Source organism: Dryobates pubescens, chromosome 26, assembly GCF_014839835.1.
Source record: "Dryobates pubescens isolate bDryPub1 chromosome 26, bDryPub1.pri, whole genome shotgun sequence".
NCBI classification, from domain to species: Eukaryota; Metazoa; Chordata; class Aves; order Piciformes; family Picidae; genus Dryobates; species Dryobates pubescens.
This window is the reverse complement of record NC_071637.1, coordinates 13,875,240-13,889,001: the sequence shown is the minus strand read 5'-3', so window position 1 is coordinate 13,889,001 and position 13,762 is coordinate 13,875,240. Positions and strand designations below refer to the sequence as shown.

General features: G+C 44.0%; 1 protein-coding gene across 1 annotated transcript; it reads right to left on the bottom strand.

The window, feature by feature from the left end:
• Nucleotides 1–843: 843 nt before the first annotated feature.
• Nucleotides 844–13,580, bottom strand: BIRC7 (baculoviral IAP repeat containing 7). Its single transcript, XM_054173599.1, has 8 exons — nucleotides 13,557–13,580; nucleotides 5,937–6,465; nucleotides 4,282–4,381; nucleotides 3,853–3,934; nucleotides 3,712–3,757; nucleotides 2,614–2,805; nucleotides 1,627–1,698; nucleotides 844–1,118 (listed from the first exon to the last, which is right to left on the bottom strand). Exons 2-8 carry the CDS (start codon nucleotides 6,454–6,456, stop codon nucleotides 916–918), a joined length of 1,215 nt encoding a protein of 404 aa, XP_054029574.1. The 5' UTR covers nucleotides 6,457–6,465; nucleotides 13,557–13,580; the 3' UTR covers nucleotides 844–915.
• Nucleotides 13,581–13,762: the final 182 nt, after the last annotated feature.

The following is a 13,762-nucleotide window of genomic DNA, read 5'->3' as shown; positions in this document are numbered from 1 at the left end:
CTGTAAGAGAAAATATGTTTTATTCAGTGAAAAAGAACACTATGTATATAAAAAACATTCCCCCCCTTGCAGTTCACAAGCTGTAGTACTAGCTAAACTGTTTTTGCTACATCATAGAATGTTCCCATTTTAAATAAGAATCATCAGTTTAAGCCAGCAAACAGAAGTCCTAAAAGGCAAGTTTCCATAGTTGTCTTCTAGCAGGGCAGTACACAACAGCCAGGAGAAAGGCACTGTAAGAAGCTCCCATGAGATCACCTAAGAACCCCAACCTTCCACCTTGTCTAGGGAGGTCAGCTGAGAGTAGAGATTGGAGAGTCTAGAACAGGGCAGGTTTACTTATATGGATCTGAGTATTACTGAAGCATTCCATCAGCTTTTGAAAATTCAACAGGAGAGGGAGAAGACAGCCAAGAGCTCAGAAGCAGCAGCTAGATTCTCCTTCCCCACCAAGCACTGCTGCTGAGTTATTTCCACAGGAGTCTTTGTATAAGAAAACTCCCATTTTGACTCAGACTCGCTTGAAGGAAGCCACCAACCCCAGCAGAATCATCTTGGAACAACTGCTAAATGAGAGAGAACAGCCACTCCACTGAAAGCAGCCCTTGATTTCAGCACAGGGCAGGGATTCTTTTGAGAACAAGAATTTAGAGAAGGAGAATCTGTCAAGAAAAGTATCATCTTAGAGGACAAAGAAACTTGCAGAGTTTTCTGGAGCACTCCTACAGCAAGGGTACAGCAAAGCAGCAACTCTTACTAGAAACACTGTGCATAGGAGGCGTGTTCAGTAAGGTTTTACACTTGAGCTGTTCCAGCATCAAACTGTTCACTTATTTTCTTCTTCTGATGTGTTATGAGTGAGTTGTAGAGAGTATCTTTCCCCTTTAGGGACCTCATTGTCCAGGACATGATGGTTTAAGACATGAAAGTCCTCACACTCCCCTGGATGACAGCTCTGCAGATGGGACACAATCTCAAATTGAGGGCACATTCTCCACAAGCTACCAGGTGGCCACAAGGGACAAACACCACAGACACATCTCTGTCCATGCACACTTTGCACATCTTTTCCTCTTGCAGGCGTCGGAGCTGTTCTTCTGTGCTCATCTGATACTCATCTTTACCAGAAAAGAGGTGGGGGGAAACAAAAAAAAAGCCCAAACTTAGTGTTGTAACAGCTCCAGAGTGCCAGTCCTGTCATTTTAGGAAGTCACAATGCAACTCACTCATCATTTTGTTCAGAGCCTGAATAAGGATGGCAAAAGTACCTCACAGGCAAATTTCATTTAAGCTGAAAACCTACAGCTGCTCTAGACTCCAGCTTATCTCCAAGATTCAGCATATCTACACATGCTGGACTCAGCAGGGAGAGAGATCAGCATCTTTTTACTTTAATAAGTCAATTATCCTGATTTATCAGGATAATTCTTTTTATGTGTAACAAATCTGCTTCACAGTGAAACATATTTGTTACACAAGGTCCTGAATCAGGGGTCTCTGTGTTTGGTTACCATTCAAGTCAGCACACATTCCCCTTCACAATGAAAGGATGGATGACTACAGTGCCACTGCTATCATCACTATAAAAATCATCCCAGTTTCCCAGCCAGGGTAAGCCCACTGTACCTGATGCCTTTAGCTGCACAGGTTGCATTTCTTCTCCTGTAACTGATGTTTCAGCCTCCCTCTGAACGGCACCTGTATAACCTAAAAAGATGTTGGCATTAAATCCTACCCCTTCCCTCCCTCTCCAGACACTGCTGTTTTAAAAGAGGAAACATCCTGGATTTCAGTAGCCCTAAACACCTCCACCCTGCTATTAACTTCACACACTCAGCTTGGTAAAGTTGATATTCTCTGTGGTGCTTTAGTCATTATTCTAACCTCCCTACCAAGACATGTCCACATCACATTGTCTCATCTGCAAAGCTGGCTTTATCTATCAGGCAGCAGAAGCTATCAGCTGCTGCTGCTATCATTCCTGCTCCTGTGCTACTATTTAATCACACTTTCAGGTTTGTGGAATTCCACCCCACCCCCCTTTAGCTAAAGATGGCAGACTGATATGTAGAGAGGAACTTTGGAAAGCAGGCTTGCTACTGAAAAGCCTGTGTGGAGCTGCATCTTCCAGTAAACTTCACAAAACAGATAACACAAGACAGGTACAGATAAGTTAAGGAGCATATATATGATCCAAGCAGACAGGAAATATGGCTATTTCTGATCAAACCATTGATTTAGTTTTAGCTAGGCTTGGAGTACTCCTCCATCCTAGAAGCTTTGCTTCAGCCAATTGCCTCTGTCTGCATCAGATGTGAATGTGTGCCTCCAGACCACACAGCTGTCTGTTACTGCAGGTCTGAAGGCAGCAGAAAATATGGAGGATATCTACACCATAGCCTACTGGAGGCAGACACAGTTACTGACACCCCAGTAACCACAGTTCCTTCAGGTTTCTTTAAAGCAGAACTTCATCCTCTCAAAGAAAGGCAGGCTTGGGTATGTCATTAATTAGGAAAAGAGAAGGCAGGCCCACAACTCTCAACATGCTCAAGATGAAGTGAGTAAGAGTTTAACCATTCACCAAGAAGTGAGTGTGAGAGTCTGGCCTACCTCTGCTTTCCTCTGGTTGAAGCAGATCAGAAATCAGCTCAGACTCAGAGAGGTAGAAAGTCCCAGTCAGCAAGTATTTGTTAGCTACAACCTTAAACACCAAGATGGGCTCAAAGCCCATCTGCAGGACATTCTGCACTATGTTAAACACATCCTGAGGAAGCTCTTGCAATTCCAAGTTCCTTGGAGGATCTGTAAAGCAGTGAGCAGATACTTTACCAAAAAGGTGGAATGTTGAGCCAAAAAGTAGGTCACTCCCTGAAGCTGTTATGTATAAAATGCTATTAATATACTCTAGAACATTCCTCAAGCTATCCACATAATTAGATCAACATCCAGAGGTATAGTATATACTTTCCACAAGTCAAAAGCAATTTCATAACAACCAAGAGACTGATTTTGAACAGTCTATTCTATTGTATCAGTGAATTTAGTCTCCCAAGTTTGGCTTCAGTCCAGAATCCTTATCTATTTTTCTACAGCCCAGAACAGAAGTCTCAAAGCCCTTTTAACCAAGATCAAGTGGAACATCCCAATTGAAGTCTCTCCTACCTCCATCTAGCTCAACCATTTATCAGTAAAGACAGAAGTGAGAAATTCAGCTGGCAACCTGTTCTAAGGCTTTGGGCTTTCTTAAACTCATCCTGTTGGACAGGCTCTTTAAGAGAGCGAGAAGAATCAGTTTTCCACAGTTATGGGAGCCAATTTCAACTACTTAAGTTCCAGGAACCACAGATGAATGGGGAATAGATCACCAGGATCCCCCCTTTGGTGAATAAGTAGGGCTCGTAGCTAAAGTTTAAAATACCATGGTGTGAAAGACTCCAGACAGAATCAAAAGCACAGACAAGTCAAAGGAAGGTTAGCCAAGCACTCAAAAGTCAGTTATCCAGGCTGGCTAAGCATGTCTGCTTTTAGAGGTCTCACAAGAGCAAGCAATTTTGCTTCCTGTGCCAGAGACCATTTTCCATAAATAAAGTGCAACAGCTTTGAGAACATCAAAACATCACACAAACATCTACAGGAGCTGGGGAAGGGCACAAGAACTAAGGCTACAGCACTTTGAACAGAAGACAACACACCAGTTACATCACTGACCTTGGGAAGCAGGGGAGTCATGTTCAGTCTGATCCCAGGGATCTCTCTGAAAACATCCCAAGAGTTAGAAAGAGAAACACATGTTCAGAACTCCCTGTATCTACCAACCCTCCACCCACTTCAGACAAAGTAGGAACTCACTGGAGACAGCAAGGTACTGGAAAAGGAATCCTGAACACTGTTCACATATTCACTTCCTCTTGCCTGCAACAAGAACTCACATCTATAAACAGAAAGATTTATAGATAGGTAAGTACAGGATCTCACAGGTGAGAGCAGCAGTATCAGTTTGAACTTTAGAAGCAAATGGTGCTATTGGGTTCATTACAGAGGGAGTAGCATGGTCTCCTCTCCCCCCCCCTCTCCCCCACTTGCATGAAGGGTAACAGTAAGAGGCTCATGATTCTCCCCCACCTTAATTCAATCTTCATGTTTGGCCCAAGAGAAGAGGAGGAAGAGATCACAGAAGATGTGATAACAGGACAGTTTTGGTTGGGAAAGACCTTTAAGATGGAGTCCAACCACAACCTAACTCTACCAATTGTCTACTGTCAACCAAGATTGACTTACTCTGGATACCATTTGGCATGTTCCCTCCAAGGATCATCTCCAAAAGACCAGCTCCTCACACCTCCATCACAGTGAAAACACCTCACTACATCATCTTGTCCTGAAAGAGACATCAAAAGATTATTTGATATCTGAGACACTTCCAATTATGCTCTGCTAGCCCCAGAGGAGAACCTGGGGAGAGATTCAGCACAAACCACAGGCAACTGGATGAGCACATGACAATTGCCCAATGCTGTGCAAGTTGTGTAGGGGCAGGAAACCTAATGAGAGTTTGAACTCCCAGAGCTGCAGCTGGCTGAGATGATTCCAGAGCTGGGTCACAAGCTAACAAGCAGCACATGAGCACCATAGCTCCCATGTAAGCACACACCTAGCCCTTCTTGCCTGCATTTAAAGTAATTAATTATACCCATTAAAATTGTTTTCTGCTGTGAAAACATTGTTTCCAGCAGCAGTAAAGTGATGTACTCAGCTTCTGTCTCCCAGGCATAAGAATTTGCCACAACATGGTCCCACACCACTCATCTGTTGCTGTGCTACTCTTGACAAATCACAGAGGAAAAAAAGCCAAACATTTAAGATCTGCCTACAAACACCCTGCCCTAAGGGCAAAGAAATCATGTCAGTAAAGGCTGCCAGTGAGTTTGGGTCACAGATCTTCCAACTGCTTGTGTTAGAGAAGTGATGGATTAACTCAGTTCCAGAGTTGTTCTGCTCAAGGGAACACAGGAAAGCACTACGTCAGACTGCTGCTGCCTAATGAGTCCCCAAAGTCTGTGCTGGGCTCTCAAACGGCTGCTCTGCAAGTGATCAATCAAATCCAACACAAACCACAAAGGTTTTCAGCTGCAGATACAGAGCAGCCATCCAGTACTTGAAGGGGGCTACAAGAGAGGGACTTGTTACAGAGGCATGTAGTGACAGGACAAGGGGTAATGGCTTCAAACTAGAAGATGGATTTAGATAACACGGTAGGAAGATATTTCTTCCCTGTGAGGGAAGGCTGCCCATTGAAGTTGTGGAGGCTCCAAGACTGGAAGTGTTCACAGCCACATTAGATGGGTCCTTGAGCAGCCTGCTCTAGTAAGTGCCCAACCCCCCTGCCGTTAGTAGGGACTAGATGTTCTTTAAGGTCCCTTCCAACCCAAACTATTCTATTACTCTATGATCCTATGTAGATGCATACATGCATAAGAAATGCTGCCTGCTTTCCTCAAAAAGCATCTTTTTCATTTCTGTATTACAAATCTAAGGTCCTTACAGCAACAGGGCCCAGTGACAGCCAAAGGAGTTATTTTTTGAGAAGGCATGAGTGCAAGACAGAGCTTACACAAAACAGAGCACACCAAGCAAGTGCCTCAAATCCTTTTAGAAGTGCAAGTAATAAATAGCCTCACTAGACCTTAAAGTACACACTTCCCTGCTAGTAAAACACCTGTTTAAAACACATCACTTTCCCATTCCTGCTGCTAAAGGAACAGACTCAGTAGTGGATTCCCCAGTACCCAAGCCAGAGTTAACATCAAAATGAATTCAGCAGCATAGGCTGAAGGAAGGATGTGGTTTCCAACTACTCTAGTATTTTTGCAAGCAATGAAAACAGAGGTACCTTCAAAGTTTAAGTAACAGAAACATTTGCCTGGAGTACCTACCTGTGTAATAGAATCCTGCTCTGGCCAGCTGCTCAGGAGGCATGTCAGTATATTGGGGCCAGTTCTGAAACGTTGACAGTCTCATCTCCTCTGTTGCCATCTCTGGGTATTCTGGTTCATTAGGCAGAGCTGTCTCTTCACTGTCTATGTCCTGTGAAAGACTGAGGAACTGCCCATCCACAGTGTCAGAGATTTCCTGAAGTGGAAGCATCTCTTGGTTTCCAACATCCTCACCACAAATGAATTTGCAGGAAGGGAAGAACTTCAGGTGCTCTGCTACTGGGCAGTTACCAGGTGCCCAGTCCTTCAGGACACCACCACAGCAGAAACACTGCACATCATCTCCTGGACCCACAAAGAAAAAGCCAGCCTTGACCAAATCTCGTGGAGACATAGGTGAGGTGTCTGGCCACTGCTGAAATGTCCTCAGTCTTCTTGCTTCACTCCTCATGCTGCATTCAAAGAGCTGGCAGCAAGCAGCCCCAAGCTCGATCTCCTCTGCTGGTCTCATGTCCCCCATGTTCTTGTTCTGAAAGAGGGCGAGATAACCCAGAGCAGTCAGCTGGATCGCTGTTGTCAGGCAGCACTCACCCTGTGGTATTTGTTCCTCATCCCCATGTGCATTCCAGAAAGCTCCTGGTCTTGACAAAGCTGAGCTCATTTCAGGATTGCAGCCCAATCAGGGATCTGGTGCTTCTGCACTTTGCTGTTGAACTTTTGCTGAGTCCTCACTAGTGTCTGAAGGGAAGAGACCAGCACTTTCCAAGCCCCTCTCACAAACTACAGGAGGGATGCCTGCAGGAACAGACAGTGCAGGGGGAGGACAGATCCTGTGCATCCTCCCTTACTGAGCTAAACCAGCTTCCAGCATCTGTATGCTAAACCCCCAGCCATTTTGCTTAGCTTTTAAGGTAGTGTTTTTAAGGTAGTATTAAAAAGACTCTGCCTTTTTTTTCCTTCCTTCTCCTAAAACCAGATTTAAGAAGATATGCCATAAAGCAGAGGACAGCCACATCCAAACAAATAACTTCTCAGTGTTCATTTTACAGTCAGGCACCACAAAGAAACAGATTTTTCATAGCTTTACTATAATAAATAGTTAATATATAGAAAAAGCTCTAGGAAAGAAAGCTTCTCCAAGACACAGTCAAAGATAATTAGCTTTAGTTTCTATAGGGAGGCGTCCTTAAATCAAGGATAAGACACTTCCTGCCTATGCTAGTTCTGAGAATGAGTGAAATTAAAGAAACTGAGTCCCCAATTATCCAAGCCTTCATCCTACTTGAGGTAACAGCCCTTCCTTGTACAACTAAGCTAAACTGCAACCAAGCTGCTGCTTCTAATACTTTCTGTATGGCTGGCACAAACTTTCAAAAGGTCATGCAGTTACACAGCTGGGAATCAGGATCAATTTAACTAACCACTCTGAAAGAACTCTTTTGGAGTGAAGTCAGTACACAAAATGCTAGGTGCAATCAAATCCATTCTAAGTGCCCTGAAAATCCATTCCTCACCTAACCCAGCAGGTTGGTACCTGCCAAAGAAGATCACACTATATACTAGTTGCCAGAGCTAAGCATTCTAAGCACAGACCCAAAACATCAGACAGGCAAACAGTGAATTTGAGGGGGGAATACACATATACAACTCTACAAGGAGATGGTTGTACACCATGTTATTAAGATCAGAGATAACTACTGCAGTGCACTCTTGAAAGGGCACACTGTAAAAAAACAATCAAATGGAGACCACCAGAACAGCAGCTACTCTACAGTAAACACAGTTAAGAGGCACTCAGGCCAGGAGCATCTCTGAAGTACTCTTAGTTAAGTGCTACAGTACATTTAGAGGGGGAGAAAAAAAACAACTTACAGGGTATTTTAGTTGCAAGACCTATAGCCAGAGGCAACAAACCCATTCTTCATAGGCACTGCACATTTAGGGAGATTTTAAAAGCAACAGCAAGCTTGCTCAAGCACATGCCTCTCACAGTTAAAGGTACCAAGGAAGAGAAGGCCTATTAACAACTGGAATTTTCTTCTACAATCATAACCACAGAAACCAGAGTTGTAGGAGAAGGCAACTCTAGAAGTTTTAGAGCTGTGCTTTAGTTCATACAGGAGCTATTCAAGAACCATGTTGCTAGGGCAATGAAAAATCCAGACAGAAGTAAAACAAAAAGTAGCTCCTGACACCCAGCAGAATGCAAGCAAAGCAAACTTGGGAGCATACATTTCAGCCTTAAGAGCAAATTTTGCTCTCAGGACACAGAAGAGCAACAACAAAACTTGCTTGTTGGTCACAGCACCACCACAACAGCGTTACCCTCACCTTGGGCCCTAACAAAACTGAAGTTGTTATTTTTAAGCTATGAAAAACACTGGTTTCAACCCCAAAGGCGACCAAATTACCTCAGCCTACTTGCACTTAGGGAGCATACAACAAAGCAAACTTCACAGCAAAACACAAAGAGGAAAAAAACCCAAAACAACAGGTTTCCACCCAAAAGCTTAAAACAAATCAAACTGCCTTTAAATAAGATATGCAGGTACACAAATATATTTACCTTACTTACAAAGGATCCCAGTTTGGTTTCCCTGCATTAAAGGCATAGATGTACTCTGTAGAAGATGCATTAACCCAACTACCACACCTCTAAGTCAAACCCATGTTTTAAATGGTTACACCACCACAAGCCCCTACATAAGGCCTACACAGTAACAACCTTCCAAAGTAACATCAACCATTTGCTACAATTAATAAAGACTAAGATGCAAACTTACCTGCTTAAAAGTAAGGTATATATAAACACCCCCAAACACTTCCAAGAATAAAACTCTCAAACCTCCAAGTTTCCAACTACCCAGTGTGCTTACAGGCACCTCAGAGCTGCCTCTCAGCAAAAGCAAAATCCTTTCATGGAGAAAGCAATCCCAGCTGCCACAGGGGCCATTTATACAGTTTCATTCCCCACAGCTGGCTGGGTTTGTGCTGAAATTCTCTACTGGCCCCACACCCCCTTTCACCTTGATAAGCAGGTGTTAGCAGGGAACCCTCTTGCTGTGGCTCAGGGTTACAACTTGCTCTCACCCATGTTTTGCACCTTACAGTATTTAAGAGAATGTACATTGGAATGTGCTGCCTGGGGAGGTGGTGGAGTCCCCATCATCGGAGGTGTTCAGGAGGAGACTTGATGGGGTGCTTGGTTGCATGGTTTAGTTGATTAGGTGGTGTTGGATGATAAGTTGGACATGATGATCTTGAAGGTCTCTTCCAACCTGGTTTATTCTATTCTCCTAGAAAATTAACAGATAAATAGCAACAAGCATTTACTCAGGGCAGCTGGAATAGGTTGCATTGCCTATTCTCTGGGAGTAAATGCTCTTTTGCACCCTCACATCTTCACAATTTGAATTCTTTTAATCCCTTTGCCATCCTGTGGTCATAATTCAGAATGATGCTGGAACCCTGGAGCAGGCTGCCTAGGAAACTTGGGGAATTGCCTCTGGAGAGATTCCAAACCCACCTGGCCAGTGGGATCCTGGGCAAGCTGCTGTGGGTGCACCAGCTTTAGTAAGGGGGCTGGACTAGATGATCCTGTGATCCACACAGATGAGGCAACATTCAGAATGACATTAACTCAGGATATTCCTGGAGTGTTACACTGTAACTTAAGGGGTAACACAGGTTTGTGTTTGGTGTTGGCTTTGTTGAGGGAAATGTTGAGTCATGAGGTCTGTGGTGACAGGTTGGACTCGATGATCTTTGAGGTCTCTTCCAACCTTGGTGATTCTGTGATTTTAAAGCTAGCTTTGAAAGTTGCAGCTGCTTGTAAACAAAGATGTGTGCATCCCATTCTAAACCACACACTTGATAAATCCTGAGCTCTCCATGTTAGCATAAGAACTTGGGTGGATTATGTGGTGAAACATGATAAATGGGGATTTTTTTTTCTTTTAAGGACAACCTAGAGTCCTTTTCTTACAGCCCAGCCTATACAAACATGTCCATGAAAAGAACAGTGTTGGAATGTTTTAATTAAACAGGTATTAATGAAAATCCCTGAGCAGCAGAGGGCACTGCCTATATACAAAATTCACAGACTCCTGCACCAAGCCAAGGTGGTTCTTGGGGTTTTGTCCATAATGAATTTAGCTGTAATTGCACATTATTTTCTGCTTCACAGATCCCCTCCTTTAGAAGTCTGCATTGATTTTTAAGGAATGTATCCTAAAAGTATGATAGAGAGTTAAGAAAATCCCTCCTGCAGCAGGTGTTTGGGGACTTTGCTAATGGGTTATAGTGCACCACCTGGTAATAGATAAGAATGATTGATGGGACAGGTTGAGAGAGTTGGGGGTGTCGAGCCTGGAGAAGAGAAGGCTTCAGGGAAACCTTCTTGTGGCCTTTCAATATGTGAAGGGACTAATAAGAAAGTTTGGGACAGACTCTTTAGCAGGTCCTGTTGTGGCAGGACAAGGGGTGATGGTTTTAAACTAAAAGATGAGAGATTTAGACTAGATAGAAGGAAGAAATTCTTTACAATGAGGGTAGTGAGACACTGGAACATGTTGCCTGGAAAACTTATGGAGGCTCCAAGCCTTTAAGTGTTCAAAGCCAGGTTGGATGGGGCCTTGAGCAACCTGGACTAGTAGGAGGTGTCCCTGTTGACAGGTCACACTCTTTGCATATGATTTCCCTTCTCATGTTTTCACTGACAAGGTGTCAGCAACATGAAGAATAGACACTATGTCTGTGTGCCTGCTCTTATTTTCCATCCTAAAATGATGGAAATTCATGTTGGATCCTTGAGCTGGTTGCACTCCACAGGGGAGTGGGGTGCAGAAAATGCCTGTAAATCTAAATGAAAAAGCAAAGGTATCCTGTAGTTTACATGTGAACTAGTCTGAGATTTCAGAGTGTTAGCAAAGGGAGAAAAAGATATATCTAACTTTTCCCTGTACTAGATGCACATGCCACTGTATTTCCCTCAACAAAGCCAACACCAAACACAAACCTGTGTTACCCCTTAAGTTACAGTGTAACACTCCAGGAATATCCTGAGTTAATGTCATTCTGAATGTTGCCTCATCTGCATGGATCACAGGATCATCTAGTCCAGCCCCCTTACTAAAGCTGGTGCACCCACAGCAGCTTGCCCAGGATCCCAATGGCCAGGTGGGTTTGGAATCTCTCCAGAGGCGATTCCACAAGTTTTCTAGGCAGCCTGCTCCAGGATTCCAGCATCCTCACACCAAAGTAATGTCTCCTTCTGTTCAGATGGAAACTCCTGGGTGGTGCCCACTGCCACTTGTCTTGTGAATGGGCACCACTGAGAACAGTCTGGCCCCATGCTCTTGCCCTCTACCCTTTAGATCTCCCTGAGCATTGAGAAGATCCCCTCTCAGGCTGCTCTCCAGAGCCCCAGCTCTCTCAGCCACTTTTCAGAGAGATGCTCCAGTTGCCTCAGGACCTTTGTAGCTACTGCTGGACTGCCCAGCAGTTCCTTGTCACTCTTGAACTGGGGAGCCTGTATGCCTGACATGCCCTGTCTTTGACAAAGTAACAGGTATAGCCTAATAGCTGTAGCCCCCTGTACTTTGGGATGCTGAAGCAAATACATTGCTAACATCCTGCCCACATACACTCATGGCAAGGATGATTCACAGTCACACAGTTTCTATATCAAGACTTAGTGAACATACATAATCACATGGACTTCAGAGCAGTACCCATCACCCAGGCATCCAGGACAAGCCTTTTTCTCCTCCTTCCAGACAGATGTTTCACTCTCTAGCCAGGCTGCTCACTTTGTTTTTGAAGCACTGCTTTTTAGGCAGCCTTTCCAGCTCATTCAGGGACTCTGAAGAGCACAGAGTTACTTTGTCCAGAACTATATTGCAAGGCAATCAGAACCAAGATAAAACATGCCAATCTTTACTTGCTAAGCCAAACAAAGAACCCAAAGCCTCTCCAGGTGCTAAGGATGAACACACTGCTTTCTTCCTTATCTCTGAATGACTGAACAGAAAAAGGACAAAAGAAAATAGACTGTTTATTTCAAATATTTCATTAGAATAGTAAATTCAGACTCAAACTACTAATTTCCAAATAGGAAAGACTGGTTTTAACTCAGATGGTACTAGACTCAGTTTGGATCTCAAGTTATTACCTCAGGCAATATCACAGTATGTTATACACATGTTGAAAGCCTGATTTTTAACTTTTTCTCAAGTATGGTCTTATTCATAGATTCACAGAATGGTTTGGGTTGGAACAGACCTTAAAGATCATCCAGTTTCACTCCCCTGCCATGGGCAGGAACACCTCCCACTAGGTTGCTCAAGGCCTCATCCAGCTTGGCCTTGAACATCTCCAGGGAGGGGTCATCCACAACCTCTTCCAGTGTCTTACCACCCTCACTGGAAAGAATTTCTTCCTAATCTCCAGTCTCAATCTCTCCTCTTCCAGCTCAAAGCCATTGCTCCTTGTCCTATCACTACAAGCCTTTGTCAAAAGTTCCTCAGCTCTCCAGGTGGGGTCTTATAGTGCTTGTATCTAGAAACTATAAATGGTGGATGTTGGCTGCACAAAACCTACACAAGAAGTATGTTGATAGCCAGTTTAGTTTACCAAACTAAATCTCTGCAATGAAAATTCTTATTTCTGGCCAGTTTAAGGACCATGACTTCCATTCTCCAAACAGATGTCAGACACCTATGTAACACATTAAAGGATTAGCTCAGCGACACATTGCTAATCAATGAAAATTCTTTGTTACAAATCCTTTGTTGCTGCACCTGTTTCCAAAGTCAAAAGGAAATTGTATTCTACAAATCTCATTTAGTTGCTGTCATCTGGTAGCAGTGCTGTTTAGAAGCACTGTAGTGGTATTTGGCTTTTGTTGTGGCTTAAAAGTCTCCCGGCCCTCCACACTCTAGCCAGGGACTGTGTTAACTCTCATTTACTCTGCTTTTGAGTCAGGATGGTGTCACCATAATACAACAGTAAAGAAAAACTATGCTGATTTCTGTTCCATCACTAAATATTTGCCATCAGAATTCAGATCTGAGGCAAGCTATCACAGAAGTTTATTATAATCAGTATGTATAATAACCTGCAGGACCTCAAGGAGGACAGGAACTGCCATTCAGTTCTGTGCACTACCCACAAACTTCACCTCTACCAGGTTTCCGGCAGGACTTAAATACTAGCAAGCCATATAAGGAGTTTTGGTCATTAGATGTTTCACCCATTTGGCAAAAAAACAACTCACCCAACTCAACCCCCCCCACCAGGCACAAGAAGCAGCAGTATAACTGATGTAGAACTCAAATATTACAAATAAAAGGGCTTTGCTTTGATCTGATTTCTCCTTAACAAATGTCTCCTTTCCCCCCTTCCTAAGAGACTCAGCAGGGCTGAACGCTGACAGCTCAGGTGGCTTATTCAACACTGCTTCACGATTGTAAGTCTCTTATGACCTGATTCTACGATTCTATTTCCTCACCTTACTAGTCTACCTCTCGCCCTTCCTGAAATCAACAGAAACTACTTCAAAGGGAGCAAGATTTCACTCAGGCGCTGCCAAACAGCATCTAGAAAAGCAGAATTTATTACCCTGGTAAGAAGACCCCGACACGAGAGTAGGGGCCGCCAGCAGCAGGGCTACTCGGAACACTTTACCACAGGCTCCCTTCCGCAGCTCCCGCAGGCCCCAGGGCCGTACCTGCGGCGGCTGCGGGGTGGTGTGAAGGGGCCACGTGTGAGCCGGCATGGCCGAGCCCAGGAGCAAGAGCCGATGAGACGGGAAAGGGAAGCGAGCG

What these genes read in the sequence shown, in the direction of transcription:
- BIRC7 (XM_054173599.1), bottom strand. Translation starts at nt 6,456, where the DNA reads ATGGGGGACATGAGACCAGCAGAGGAGATCGAGCTTGGGGCTGCTTGC. An exon ending in AGCAGGATTCTATTACACAG is followed by an intron (nt 4,382 to 5,936) that starts GTAGGTACTCCA and finishes TGTCTCTTTCAG; the next exon opens with GACAAGATGATGTAGTGAGG. An exon ending in CCAGTACCTTGCTGTCTCCA is followed by an intron (nt 3,758 to 3,852) that starts GTGAGTTCCTAC and finishes GGATGTTTTCAG; the next exon opens with AGAGATCCCTGGGATCAGAC.